Here is a 16,092-nt window from a genome sequence, read left to right on the forward strand (position 1 = left end):
TTCATTTTGTTTTTATACAGTCATAAAAGTAAATTTAAAACTCAAGTTTAAACATCAGGATTTCAAAACCACAAATGTATTGACTTCAGAATTAGGTTCCAACTACACCTTTTCCTGGAACTCTCAGAAGGCATTTCACAGTAAGTTGAGCTATGCATTACCAGAAGAAGCAGTCCCACCTGCCCTGTGACCTTCCCCCTTATGCATAGAAGTTATTTTGCCTTGAACTACAGTATTGCTTCTCTGATCCTCCACTGATCTGGTCAGGGAACTAAACTAGTTCCAAAAAGTGGGAAGAAACATCTCAGGAAGATGGAATAGATATTAACTGATCTGAACATCATCCTCTGCTAAACAGTATGTCCTCAACTTTCGGTGAGGACAAGAGGAAACAGTCTCATATTGTGAGAGATTGGTAATAGAAAAAACTTCTTCAGCCAAAGGGTTGCCAAGAGGGTGCCCAGTGGAAGGAAGTGGAGTCACCATCCTTGGTAGTATTTAAAAGATGTGGTTTAGTAGTGAACTTGGCTGTAGTGGGTTAAAGCTTGGACTCAATGATTTTAAAGGTCTTTTCCAACCCAAATGATTCTATGATTCTATGATAAACCCTGGTCTAAGAAAGCTGCATTGAAAGGATGCATAAAAAGCACTGTAATTTTCTTAGATATAGGTGCTTGCTCAAAGCAGAACACGGCTGGATAAGCACCAGAAAATTGACACAAAAGGGTTAAAAATTTGTCTCCAGGGTTGAGGGAGAGAGTAGGACCACTTCTTTGCTCAACAGCTAACCACAAAGCCACCTTAACTGCATTATGAAAGCACAAACATAGAGGTCATAGAAGAAAAGACAACAGTCTCTCTCCTGCTTACAACACATCCCAACAGAATTTCACATTCCATACTCTGGCTTATTTCCTAAGCCTCTGACAGACTAACAGGAGAGAGACATCCTAAAGTAATTCTGCTTGTTATTGCCAGACCTTGATTTCTCCAGCCCAATCACATGTTGCAAGGAGCGATGGCAGGACTGGGTGAAATATTGCACTCACACAAGCTTCTTTATGTGCAGACAAAGTGCGAATAATCCTCGAAGTATGATAGTTGTAGAAAAACACTTTGCCATCTGAACTTCCTGTCACCAAAAGTGTTCCATCTGGAGAAAATTCACAGCCCACTGCAAATCCTTCCACCTGTGAAAAACAATAACAAATTCTTGATGCTGATTAGAAAAGTTCATTGTGGTACACTGAAAATTAATTTAGTACAGAACATGCATATCTTTAAATAAATATATACTAAAGATTTCTCCAGGTGTTTATTAAGACACAGCTATATCAAAAACTTATTTAATCAAGACATTAAGCATTCATAAAGTCTTCTAATAACTATTTTCTTCAGAGTGCATATGATTCAAAATAGACTGGCACATGGGAAAGCAAATGAAGCCAATTAATACCTATCACTGATTTATAATAAAACACTATTAGCAGACATATTAAAAAGCAAAGGTGCTTTGCTATCTATTTTTCTTTTAAACTTAGATACTGAGTTCCTGGTGGGGATGGATACCTTGTGTCCTTCGTATCTTTTCTTTTTGTTGATTCGGTAGGGTCTCTGGGCAGAAAACAAAGCCATGTAGTTCCCGTTGGTCTGAGCAACAAACACAGGCTCCTTTGGGTGCAGGGTCAGACTTGGGCAAGTGTAACGCTCCTGAAAATGATTTTAAAGGAAGTTTTATTGTATCAAACAGAAGATTAGTTCAAATGATTCAAGTTATCTCTTGACATATTTGAGAGACTATGAAGGACAAGGTAAGGACCAGTCATCTCCTATATACATTATAGAAAGATACTTAACTCACTACAAATCACTGGAAGTTTTACATCAGGACAAATGCTAAATCAAACCTCTAGCCTGTTTTCCAAGATATTGACTAAAATCCCCTATCTTTCTGAGCCATAATTATACTGCAGAACAGCTGCAGAAAGGTAACCTCAACCAGATGATTCTCCATCATCCTCTTCCTGCTCAAAGGAAAACCAAGGAAACCCAAAGTTTGAATATGAAAGTGAATCTTTTTCTCCCATATCCCTTACTCCACAGCCATAGTGTGCTTTCCATGCTACTTTGTACAGTTCTTAAATCCTCCATCCTTCCAGTTCTGGCCAGACTGACAGGAACCGAAAACATCTGATTGAAACAGACACCTTTCCCCATCCCACTCTTATAAAAAAGAAGTAGTAGAAGAAAAAAAGGATCATTAGTAACCTCCTTATGACAGTGATGTGGGCTGCTGCTGGCTGCAGACTCATAAATATCTGCAGTAATTAGTAAGACTTGCCTTTACTGTACAGTTCCTATTTAAGACTGAATTAAGATTACTTTCAAAACTCTGCACGATGACTCCCTCAAAAATCAACTGCTCTCACAAGGCTTCCACCAGCTCCAAAACTCTTCTAGTTTCAGCCTAGCAGGCTCAGTGCTGGCTTTTGATGCCATGAGAACTTTGGCTGCAGAATCCATCTGCAGGTGAAGAACACCAGGATGACAGTGACCACTGGACACCATGGGCTGTGTGGTAGAGCAGGAGGAACATCAGGTTGGTTTTATTGTGTGAGTTGGAAGTGAAGGACTGGGAACGAAGTTCTGGGTACTATAAATTATTGGGCACAGTGCAACTGTGTGTTTCTGCAAAGCAACTGGGTCTAGAAGTATGGGACCAGAAAGCACAACACAATCTGCAGGAGCACGGTGCTGTCATGCTGGGTATGTTTTAGTAATGGGTTATTTTAGAGTTGTTAACTATTCATTTGTTAATGCAGACAGGCAATAGATCAAGTCCTGTTGGAATTTAATCTGTTTGGAGAGCTGAGGGGTTCACTCCCACCTCAAAGGTTTCAAAGGTGAAAATCAGACAAGTGAAGCAGGGTTTGCAAAGTCATCATCACATTTTGTTTATTCGCAGTGCAGAAAAGTGGGGTGGAAAACAGAGAGGGTGGAAAGTCCATTTCAGAGATTTGTTAGTCCTTGATGCTGAACCACGCTGGTCTGTAATTTATATATTCAGTTATTTCTTTTTTCCTTTCCTATTGTCTATCCAAGGTATTGATAGATCCAATACTGTACAAAGACACAATTCTGGAAATTAAGCATGAAACAATCCCATTGAATCATCAACTATGTGTTCTTGCCAGAAGAGTACTGTTCATGTCAGCCAAAGAACATCTATATACAATCCAATCATATTATATTACCAGGATATTAGACTTGGGTTTTCAAAAAAGACCCAGAGAGTTGAAATTTTCTATTAACTGCCTTGGTAATCTCCTTTGAAGCCATCAGCGTTTCTAGACAATTTAGTCCATTAAATGTCTCGCTTGGTTAGATGTCTGAGAAATACTGCACCTGCACTGATAAATGCAAATTTTGCCTCTGTGATTATTCAGTATTAGGTATTTATAAGCACATATCAGGTTGCTATTACTATGTGAATATTAAACTCAATTTGTCAATAGCCCTCACTGCAGCTGATGAAAAATGTATGAAAAAGTGTGGGAAAAGAAACATTGCACTATAGCAGCTACTGCCATGCACCACTGGCAAACCACAATGACACTGCAGAGTCCTTGCCTAAATATAGCTTAGATGTCAATGAATTAGCACTGAAATGTAAATATTTTTAACACAAGGAGACCTCTCCATCTTCAAGGTTATTTTTTAATAACAATTGAGTGTTATGTATAAAAACAAAGAAAGTCATCAACTTACATTAAAGGCATCTTCTACATCACAAGACCTTATTGAACATCCAATGCTTTTTTTTACTATACTGACAAGTATAAAATATTAAATCATGACCAGACCAACAGTAGTTGTTAATCTTACATGAAAGATCTGATTGGAGACTTTTGCAGCACTTTGGAAGTCCCAGGCAACGATGGTGCGGTCAGCTGAGTCTCGGCTTACTGCATCTGTGCTTGTAAGAAATTCTCTTCCTTCAGGCAAGAAGAGTATATCCAAAGTCTGTTGTACTGCAGCTTTGTACACTCTCAACATCTAGTGGACAAAACAGATAGTTATTTCTTGACAGATTAGAACCTGATAACCTATGCTTTCCCTCTGCATTAATAATTATCTCCATTAAGTTACATATTATCCTTAAACATCAAAAGATAACTCAATTTAAAATGTTGACATACTAGTGTTTTAAATAGTTTGGTCAATGTATATAAAGAATCAATGTACAGGAAGATTAAATTATATTTTAAAAAATATAAGTTTGTACAATTTATATATTATATTTATATATACAAAAGAGTCTGGTGTAAATTACCAAGGAGTTAGAGTAAGATCCAGAAAGAGCTTCAGACAACACAATGTGAAGCTGAGTCTACACAAACTCCCCTCAATATTATGAACTCTTCAGATTCCCTAGAAGAGGCAAAAGAATCCTTGGCAGCAAGCAGTCCCACTCAGTGAGCTGGGCTTTAAAATGAAGGACTCAGGGAGTTTGGGGTGTCCAAAGTGGCAACACTAAACACATCATTGGAACCAGCTGAGGGCAAGCCAGGCCAACCAAATCAGCAACAAATGTTCCTTAGCTGCCTCCCAAGATGAAAACCAGCAGACCAAACACCTCAGGGGTCTGCATACCACACACACAGCCTGGGAACAACCAGGAGGAGCTGGAGCTGTGTGCTCAGCCAGAAAGTCAAAGGGACCAGAGGATCCTTATGGACAACAAGCTCAACACGAGTGGACAGTGTGCAGCTGCAGCAAAGAAATCCAACTAGGTGCTGGGGGACATCAACAAGGGCCTCACCAGCAGAGATTGTCATTGTCCCCCTCCTGTCAGCTCTTTTAAAGTCACACCTGGAACACTGTTCAGTTTTGGCCATGCTGTATGAAAGATTTGGAGACAGCCTGAAGAGGGACCAGAGAAGGGCAGTAAAGATGCTCAAAAGACTGGGAAGCTGCTAAGGAATGGCAGAGAGAACTGAGCTTGCTCAGCTTGAGAAAAAAGGGTTTAGGGGCGACCAAGTTCCAGATTTAAAGGGTGGAAGATGATGGAAACTCCCTTCTTACAAAGAGTTATGTGAAAAAGAGGAGAGGGGACACCTGGGGAGACTCTGATTGTAGACAAAAAGTGAGTTAGATCCATGCAGAAATGGGTGTCAGACGCAAGATTCTGAATATTTTAACTTAAAAAATAAGAGATTTTTTAATTATTCTAAGGAACACATGAACAATTTGAATTTCCTTTCTTTCCATCTTTCTTCATGAAATTCTGTATCTATGTTGTCTAATTTGAATTTTGCAAATCAATACTTTTACTTTCTTTTTTCTCTGATTTGCCTCCAGTGAAGAGAAACTTCAAGGCAAGTGGCCAGATCAAAGCAAACCATGTCTCTGAATATGGTGATCCTTGAAACTAGGACATGGGAAGACTCCTAGTTATTAATATCGGAATATCTCTCTCTCCTACATAGCTAAAAACATATCTGCCTGCGCTTCCAACGGGTATTCAGAGGTTAGTCCTTCTTCTAATGTCACTAGAAAACCAAGAGAGTGGAGAAAGTACTTGAAGCATTATCCTGAAATGACTCTCAACTTTGTGAGGCATTTCAGTGCCTACCTGATACCCCTTATATACCTACTGACTACTGACTTCAGGGCCCAGACCATTTGCAGATACATCTTTTTTTTAATAGACACCAAACAAACAATTTTCATGTGTCACAGTGAAATATCCTAAATTATACCCCTGGTTTACACTTTCACCAGTAAAAGAAAAATCATTTCAAGTACAAAACACAGCATGAGAACTTCTTGATTTCTTGCCTCAGACTCAAAAGATCTATGACTGTTGGGAAAATGTTCAGAAAGCTGATCCTGCTTTAGGGTGATGATCTACTTGTGGATGTCCTGAGGTCCCTTCCAGCTCAGCTTCCTGGGATCTCAGTATGTAGAAGGATGGCAGCAGCAGCTGCTCCAGTTGCTTTTCACAGCTTTTGTGAAATATACAGCTTAGACACATCATGTTTGCATCTAGTGAAGAACCTTAGCCATGCAAGCACCCTACACACCCTATAATAACATCAACAAGATGTAAACCTGCACACTCAAAAAGTTGTACATTTCTCAGCAATCTGCCTGCTTTTTTAAGACAGTGAATATACAAATGTGTTACTTGCTCTCATCGGATTTTACAGCCTCAGAATCTGCATAATATACAAAGCAATTAAACTTTGTAAAGCCAAAAGGGATATTTCCATATTTATAGCCTCCACTTTCTCTATGGAGAAATCACCATGCATATTTCTTCACAGAGTTATAAAAGGAAGTCTATAGTTCATTAGTAAAGTAGAAAATGAAGCTATTTTGTAGGAGCAAAAATGAAAAAAACCCACCAAAACTGAGAAAAACTGCCACAAAATATAATAGCTGGCTGGAATGAGCAATGAAAACCATACAGAAACCTGGCAGCTGTAGGAACTGCAGGAGAAGAATGAAGTTAAATTGAGGGAAGTGGACACAAAAGGCAGAACCACCCTGAGAGACTGAGGAGGCAGCTACTTAGCAGCAGGCACCTTCTGAGAAGTGACAAGACCCAACCACAGAGTCAGCAGGAGCAAGAGCATGGGGGCAGCACAAGTGTAGAAACAGGGACAAAGAGCCAAAAACAAAGGCCTGTTAGTGCTGGGAAATGAAGAACAAAAAACCAGAGCAATAAATGACAACAAACTTCCAAATGGATATTCATGGTAGAGATTTTTAATACTTTCTTATTTCAAAGATGAAAATCAGAGACATACTGTTTACATCTTCATCATCTACAAAAACCCCAAACTTGTGAAATGTGGGTACATATCCATTCATATGTTGTGTCCAGCACTGTAAAGAGTTTAGGTTTTGGACTTGCTTTTAACAATTTTTGGAGCAACAGACATCTTTTGGAAAGGAAAAAGAAGATAGTGTGAAGTTGGTAATGTGCAAATACCTTTAATGTTTGCTGAAAACTTGTTGGGCTCTTACAAAAACTGCCACTATCAATTTATATATTTTCACCAGTCATTAAATAATGTTTGTACTTCTGTTATTTAATAGGATATTTAACCAAATTACCTGTGTACCCTAGCTTTGCAACAGGGAACTGTCTATCCAAATTAGTACAAAAGACCTTCTTTTTCTATATGTTTGATAATTACCTCAAAAAGCCATGCTGTTTTATCTTCAAACCATACAGAAAGAACTGACTTAGAGAACAGTAAATTAACACTTTGAATAGCAGCTGGGAACTTGATATACATAGTATTTCAATTGCCCCATGAAGACAGCTTTCAAAAATAACTAATTGCAACATCCCTGCTCAGGAAAATACTCATAATTAAACTTGCTTTGTTCTACCTTAGACAATTAATTCACGACATGCCTGAGGAACTTTTCTGGGGAAAGCACCAGCTCAGGTTGCCTACCCTGCTGGCTTCATTTTGTTAATAACAGCTTCTGCTCTTTTCCTACTTGCAGATTTATCACCCATCAGCACTGGAAAACCACAGTTCACTTCTTCAATCTAAGAATTTTATGGACATAAAAGAATTAATTTCAAAGGAGGGCCTAATCATTTCTGGTGTCAACACAATTCAACATAATAACAAAGCTTCTTCAATAAGGCAGGAGTTCATGGCTGCAGGAATTCAAAAAGAAAGGTAATTTAAGCAAATTAAATCAGTTGCAAACAGATTCTTATGGTTCTGGTGATATGAAAAGCAAGCTGTGATGCTGAATTCAAGGCATATATTTCAGATGGGTGCTCCATAATACTTCTCTGCATTAAGCACATACCATGCACATACTGGTATACTGTTTGTCAAGAAATCTCAAAGTCTCCACATGAGCAATTCAGAAACTGCAATTTTCCCCAACTCCGTGCTGGTCACTTGTATGCTGTGTGCAGTGCTCTTTACAAAAAGCACCTCAAAGTTTATGCCAGTGATGAAAAAGAAACGTGCTTTTATAGTCATTGTCCTGGGCCATCAGGAGAGGACATGTAGGAAAGGACTACAGGCAATATGGCTGGTCATCAAAAAACACCCTTAATCAGCCACATCCATGGCTTCCAACCTGTAAAATCTGGCATATTTTTTCTTTCATTTCTTGTCCTACCTTTTTAGATTGTGTGATTTGGCACGGACCTGACTCTTCCTACTGACATGCTGGGTAATTAGTTCAATGGAGGATTGATTAAATTTCCTCTGTGAAACAGTACTACACTGTTAACAGTAACAAAAAGTACATTTTAACTTAAATAAAAGCTTGTTTTATCACAAAATATAAGGGGATTTTACCTATTGTAGTGCAAAGCATTTGCATCAATCTCTTGTATTTCTCTTCATGCAGTTAAAAAAATAATATTTTTCTTTACTATTTAATTATTTTTCCCATTTGTAACTGCTCTGTATTCAGAGATAGAGCTCAAGATTATCAAGAGATCTTGAGAATAATTAAAAGGAAAGAAAGACTTTTTAAGATGAAGAAGGGGCTAACCTTAATCTGGTATTGACCTCTAAGACTTCAGATAGGAACAATGTACACTGGCTCTTTTTAAAGCCAATTTCAGATCACTTGAAAAGGCACAAGAAACTTGTGATGGAAATCGTCAACCATTTATTAAAAAAAAAAAAGAAATTTTCCCATCAGACATTTTTATTTAAAATTATCTCCCCATCTCAAATAGGATAAGAAGGGAATGGAAAAGATACAGGAAGATATAGAATGGCTTTTCTGTGAGGAACTCACAGAAAGTTTTTAACACAAAAACAAGGAATTCTTACTACAGAAATAAGACAACTGTCAGGAAACTAAAAGAATTTGAAATTAAGTCTGAGCAGCACAGAGAAGGAGAGTGGTTTCCTCCATTATGAGACTTCAGACTGCAGATGAGCAGAAGGCAGCTTGAATACTCACAGAATGAGATGCTTCTTCAAACACTACATATTTAAACTGAATTCCTTGCTAAATGAAATTGCAGATGCAAAAAGATCAAGCACAACCAATTCCACAGTGTGAAAAGTCAAAGTGATCCAAGAAAGACAGAGGCAGGAAGCCCCCAAACTCTAAGTTAGCGAGGCCTGGGTAACCATTGCTGGGAATTGTGATAAAGATGTTTGCTGTGCTTTTCTGTTCTTGTTCTTCAGAAGTGTATTGGTCACTACTGGGAGTGTAAAACCTATATAGAAATGGGCTGAAACTGGAACAGCCATTCCCTGACAGCTTCTCAGCTGAGCATTCCCACTCCAAAAGAAGGAATGTTTTGTTCCTGGCTCGTTTCAGTCCCTCTGGGAGCATAGGAGTGATTGTCCACAGGCAGATGTAGGATTTTCATCTGCAATGCCAACATACGAGGCCCTCAAATAATTACAGCAGACTGCTCACCTCTGTGCCACAGACACATAACATGTGCCTTCACACTCAGAAAGGACCCCTGAATGTCAACATTTAAAATCAAATGTCTTTATGCAAGTGCAAATATACCCCCATCATATTTCTTTGAACTTTTGTCCATGGATTCAGGAAGGATTTCTCTGAGAATAACTCGAGTTATCTAAAGTACTGCATAAATCATCTTATTTTAATTACCTTGTTCTTCCTAATACCACCAGTACATGACAATGTATTGGCTGTTTCTATAGAAACCAGAAGTGCAAGTAGCTCCACCAGTTTATACAGCCTTTTTTTCATATTTATATGCTATCCAGAGACAAATTCATTAGGGTCTCCTAAATACATGCTACTTAAAATGACTGCATCTCATCTGAAAGAAACTGCAATAGAATGTTTCCAAGGAAACAAATGCAGTGCATTTGCACCTATTAATTTTTTTAACTGTGCTTTAACAGCTTGGGCTTATTTCTTTATAAACTCAAGTATGGAGAAATAGCTCACCAACATAAAAAGCATCTCTTTAATTTTTTTCTTTTTAAGCATAAAGTTGTAGATGATACTTGTAATTTTGTAGCTAAGTAATGTTCAGAGTAATAAACAAAGAGGGGGAGGGGAAAAAACCTTGTTATTCCTCTGCCTTGAACTCTGCTGTTAATAAAAATTTTACAGTTCATTTCAAGACTTATCTTAAAAGCTTGAAATAGGAGCTTCCACCTTTTTTTTTCTAGTTAATTTGTTCTGTATCTTATAAGATCTCAATTTTAAAAATGGGCAATTCTGTGTAAATCGTCAAAGATATGTTTTCTCTCAATTTGTCTTGACTTTATAATCTTTATAATCTTTTTTCAAACTTTCCATGAAAAAATTTTGTTTGTAATCCCAAATGGCTGAACCTTTCTATTTCTTTGTACTCATTTGATTTCCAGGAAATTGTCTCTATTTTTCCTGCACAAAATTCTATTGCTTTTTTTTTAATTGATTGTGCTAGCACAAGACTTTCTTTAACAAACATTTAAAAAAAAAATTGTATCCATTTAGTGTCATGCCTGAAGCACTTCATTAAATTCCTCCCAGCCAGTTTCCTTGCTTGAGACATCCCTTTTAGCCAGTTTTCTTATTTTACAGTACCTAGGTTAATTCCTTCCTTCCCCAGCTTCTCTTACTGCTCTATCAAAGTCCAACATCATAAAGTGACATCAAGTAAACTTCACACAATCAACCTTCCCTTAAATAATATAATTTTTTTAATGTCTTTTCTTTCTATACCTGTAACAAATCTTTTCTTCAAAGTCTGTTCTGGGCTGTCCAGTCATATTTTACTGGGTCTCCTCTACCTGATGCCCTTCTTCTCTTTCCCTCCTTGTTTAACATAATCAGTGGATTTGCATTTATGGAAGTCTAAGAGCTTTAAATAATGCTTTAAGATCAGAGCCACAGCCCTGTCACCTTCCACTTATTCTCTCTCCAGATTAATGTGTGGTGTTTCATCAGGTCTTGCTGTTCTGACAGTGATCACAAACAGCTCTTGCCAAAGATCCACCAAACCTCACTAGCTTGAGACACTGGACACGTGAACATCAACAGACAAGAGATCAAAATGAGACTATATCCAACAGCTGAGTAAATTATTCCTCTATTTTTAACAGAGTCCAAAAAAAGGTTAGTAATCTTCACTTCTAAAATCCCTTGCATTTCTGTATGGACACAATAAAGAACCAGTTCCTGAATGCTTACAAAACATTAAGTTTCATCAAAGCAGAATATAAATAAAAGGTCAAATATGAAAATCTCAAAAATAATTAAATGGACACATTTAGAAACTTCAAACAAGTACATTCAGATGTAAGCTTTGACTGCTGTATATCCTTTCACCAGAGCTAAGAGCATCCCTGTTCTACACCAGGCAAACCTTCCTGACACATGTAAACACATTGTTTCAATGCAGTTTGACCATTCACCATGTAGTGAATTTCAGCTCCTTTGTAAGTATTATCAGTTTTAGAGAGCTACAACTGTAGTCTTTCTCTGATAGTACACACCTGTGTAAGCTTAGAAACCTAAGCCAAAAGCAAAAAAAAATCTGTAGTCATATTTATTTTAATGAACACAATCAAGTCCTTATTGCTGGGTTAAAGGATACAAGTCTCAGCCTTTTGTTCTCTCTCTCTGGTATTTCAAGGAATACTAAAATTTCAGGTAAAATAAGTGGTTGGAATATATATTATAACCTGTCTGAAAAGCTAATGCAGATCAGCCAAAATGAAGGGTGACTGTACTGGCTTGTGCTGAACATCTTAAGAATTTTTTCCACAGCTCAGAGAAAGGAAATACTTCTAAAATACATAACTACTTTAAAGTCTTGGGGTTATTGCACTTTTCTTTTTACAGGCTTTTACAGGGTTTATCTAGGTTCAGCTCTGAGGTCCAAAGATCCCATGGGACCTGTTCAATATGATGCTCCCTCCTTGGTCAACACTGCAGATTGTGGTTTTTTTAAACACAGCAGCTCTCCTCCAGATTTCCTGATCTTTTCATAAAATCTCTATAAACATTCTCCAAATTTTTCATAAATTTAATCAATCTGTTATACAGCAATATAAAATCTCCAGAATAATCTCTTTACCAGAGAGACAAAACTGGGTTTAACACAAACAGAAAGAAATACCACTATAATAAATCTCTACAAGTTATTCAGCTGCCTCTTTTATTTTTTTTTAGGCTTTGATTACTTGTGTCTGTAATTTTGGGATGCCTGTATACTTTACATTTCACTGAGCAGTTAACAAGCTGTGCCATCCATTCATTTCTCTGAAGTGTGTTGTTTAGCTTTATATTAAAGATTTAAACTCCCTTATTGTTCTTTAATTCTTTGTCTTGCATAATACCCAGTGCTACATTTGAAACTATTTTGCCTATTTGCTCAACAGAACAGGAATAGCAATAAGTATCTTTCAACATTCTCTTTTTTTTTTTTTATTTTAATGCCTGCCTCTCTGATTAATGACCTACTGCACATTTCTGTCGTGGTTTAAATCCAGTCAGCAACTAAATACCACAAAGTCACTCACTCACTTCCCTTGCACCACGAGTGAACTGTCAAACTGAATTGAAAAGATTCATTTATACACATCAGCAAGGTTTGCATTGTGTAAAGCAGGGATGCTATTAGCTCCCCTAAAATTTTTCAGTGTTTTAGTAGCTGAGAGGCTGCTTCAAACCAACTTGATACATTTTCTCTGGGACTTGAAAACCCAATTTTTGTACCACATTCAAATCATGAATAAATATTACTAATTAATGGTCATAAATTCATGGTCCTGGTCAGAAGTACTAGTTTTTAAAAATACTACTATGAACTATTCTATGTCATTTTCCATCAGCAGAAAGCATCAATGTGGCACACTGCCATAAAGCAGCTCATTTAAACCACTGCATGTATGTGTAATTGGACAACATTTTTGCAATTTCTCACTCTCTCTCTCTGTTATGCTTAATGTTTTGCTCTGAATTTCCATGAAAAATCCCCCTGTTTCCTGGTAAAATTATCATTTTACCTCACAGTCAATTTTAAGTCATGCAAGATAATAGCTTGTTAAAACACAGGGGTATATCCTAAAGAATGACCTCTGAAATTGAATTACCAGCAAAAGCTGAAATTGAGTTTTCAATGTACAATGAATAACAAGATTCAGATGCCTGATTTAGGGTGTTCTCTCTATTGACAAAATATGCTACAAAGCCTGAAAAGGCTATCAGGAGTATGATGATAGGAACAAAAAGAATCATTAGTTCACCCACACATCATTCCAAGAATGACAGGTTAACACACTTGAAAGAGCAGGCAAAACAGGAAAATCTTGTAATGAATTAGGATGAAAGGACTTGAAAGATAGAAAAGTTGTTTGTGTCAAAATTGAAACAGAAGTGGCATGAGGCCTCAGACATCTATTCCAGTTAAGAGAAAATCGCACTTATTAGAACAGGATACATTTCAAAATACTGGCTAGGACATTATCCAGTTTTAACTATGGCTATAACTGTGTAAGATGGAAAAGATATGTGAATATCTGAATATTAATATTATATATAATCTGAATATTCACATACAAAAAATAATTGAATAAAGGTAACAATATAAATTGTAAGCAGGAATACCTGAATAATCCACTGAAATCCCCCAAACTAGGAAGTGGCAGACATGACCTACTGATGGCACTGATAATTCAGTGCCTAACCACCATTTCCTTTTATGCCTGAGAGTTTGAAATGTTACTACAATATTTTGCTGTAATGATGCACAGGTGAGACTAAGCTCCATCTCAGGAATGTTTGTCTGCTCCTCATTACTGCCTCATGTAAACTGTGCTACATCTCTCTATTTGCCTTGTCCCTGTTGCAGCTACACTGTTCATTGGTGAAAGGATATGTTTCTTCTCTCCCACCAGTTTTCAGGAACAGTTTCACTGAGAAGACTTTCCAAAACCACCAAGCAGCAAACTCCATTCCACAGAGATGTATGTATTTCTACAGGAGGTACCTTCTGTGGAACATCAGCCTGAGGTGGTTGGCAATATTTGGCAATCACAGCCTGGAATGCTTGTGGTGCTTTGCAGCCTCTGTCCACCTGCTGTTCCATGCCTGCTCCCCTTCACAAGGAACTGCCTTCTGAATCTACGTTCATACTGCTCTAAACTACAAGCAGATTTGCAAGAAATATCAGCTGACAGTTTAGCTGTGGTCAAACTGAGGCACCATCAGAATTTAAAACCTAAAAGGAAGGAGCTGCTTTAAGAGACAAACACATTTATTGTCATCATTTCTTGGAATATAATATTGCTTGATGCCTTGTCTGGTGCCAAGGGAAAGCACTACTGAAACTGACGATTCACAAGGGGTAAAAAAGGGTCAACAACAGTATTTTTAAATACATTTGTCTTGGTGACTCTGTAACACTTATCAAAGATAAAACAAAAATACTGCAGATTGGCAGGGATGACAACAGGAAAATAGCAGACTCAGGAGACAACTCGGAACTAATTTATCTAGCAAAAGTGCCAACATCTCTTCTCTAGCCCCTTAGCTCTACTTGAGTCAATGCCAATTTTGCACAGTCTTAAGATCTTGTCATCAAAGTCACTGGTATCAAAATTGCTGAAAAAAAAAATATTCAAGCACTTGGATTATAAATAGCCATTGCAAATGAATCTTCTATTTCCTTGAATGTCAAGTGCCTTGTCCATTATCAATATTTGAGATTGTGTCCTACCACCTGTGAAAAATTCCTAACATATTCCTCCACAGCCATACACAACGTGAGCACCTTCCAGACAGGCACATTTTTACAACATGTGACTTCAGCCATTTGTGACTGTAGAAGAGAATCAGTTACCATTTTCATCTGGAAAGACTGGGCACTGTAGACACACAGAAGCTAGAGGCATTGCTGATTTTGGCATGATTGTGCTCATCAATCACAACTGATTTCAAATCTATAGAAAAATCATCTTCACAGATTCTCAGAGATAGTTGCTCAAAGATATGTATAGGCACAAAATCCATCACAAAGAAATGACACAGGGTCAAAGAATGTCTCTGGCTTTGTAAAAGCCAGATTATCTCTTGACTTTGTGTATAACTACAGCATCATTTCCAGAAAATATTATTGGACCAAGTCAGAAAATCTCTGAGAGAATGTTTTGTCACCTTAATTTGCCATCTTCTCCTGGACTACAATCAAAGATCTCAAATTTGACATAACCATCAACAGTCTTTAAGCCTTAAAAAGATGACACCCATTTAGTTCCTGGAGCACCTTTTAAGGGCAGTTCAGCATACCATGACAAACAATGGGTTCTCTGTGTTAAGAAGGACACTGATGTATTCAATTACAGACTGCAACTCCTTCCCACAATTAAGTTCTACTGTTATGAGAATCTCAAGAAAGAAAAATCTATATTCTCTATGTCATTTCCATGCTATGAAACCACTGATCCTGCTCTTCAGGAGAAAAGACTTGTATTAGACTTTCTTCTTCGCTTAACTGCCAGACGGAACAATTAAAATAGAAAATTTAATTTCCTTTTTCAAAAGTTACATAGGTATTTTTTATTAAATGCACCTATATTTTGCAATTTAAAACTAGAACCATTTTCCTTCACAGACCTGTGTTTTGAGAATTTCTTCACACCCCCGTGAAGGAAAACTAGCCACCATACAAGCATGATGGATGCAATAAATCCCATCCACTTTTACAAAGGTTTTCATACTAACACTGTAACTCTGAAATTCACAGTAATTTTATTTTCAGAGTAGCCTCAGATGTGGCACTCTCAATATGTATTGAAAAATAATATTTTTCTCTTAAGAACTTATTAATGTGGTAGAGATCCTACATAATTAAATTCTTTTCTCAAACATCAGTGACAAATGCAACTGTAGCACAGGAACTTGATTGTTAATTGCACAAGAATACTTTTATTCCTCAGAAGAGCAACTCACACAATGATTTCAGAGCTCTCCCTTTAGAGCCCTCACATCTGAAATGCATCTCCCTACATCTCTCACCTATTTATCTTAGTAGATCACAGACAGAGACAAGGTGGGCTATGCTGTCTTATCTTTTTCAGGTCTCTTCTGCCATCCTCAAGA

General features: G+C 37.3%; 1 protein-coding gene across 2 annotated transcripts in view; it reads right to left on the reverse strand.

The window, feature by feature from the left end:
* Positions 1–16,092, reverse strand: part of WDR25 (WD repeat domain 25) — a 58,853-nt gene continuing 42,761 nt past the window's right edge. For both annotated transcript variants that reach the window (XM_083863174.1, XM_083863173.1), the window contains 3 exons: positions 3,886–4,056; positions 1,570–1,710; positions 1–1,190 (listed from right to left, as the gene is read on the reverse strand). In XM_083863174.1, the coding sequence (XP_083719300.1) occupies positions 969–1,190; positions 1,570–1,710; positions 3,886–4,056 (534 nt within the window). In that variant the 3' untranslated portion in view covers positions 1–968. The remainder of the gene's footprint in view (positions 1,191–1,569; positions 1,711–3,885; positions 4,057–16,092) is intronic.

The sequence above is a fragment of the Zosterops lateralis genome (genome assembly GCF_965231275.1).
Source record: "Zosterops lateralis genome assembly, chromosome: 6".
NCBI classification, from domain to species: Eukaryota; Metazoa; Chordata; class Aves; order Passeriformes; family Zosteropidae; genus Zosterops; species Zosterops lateralis.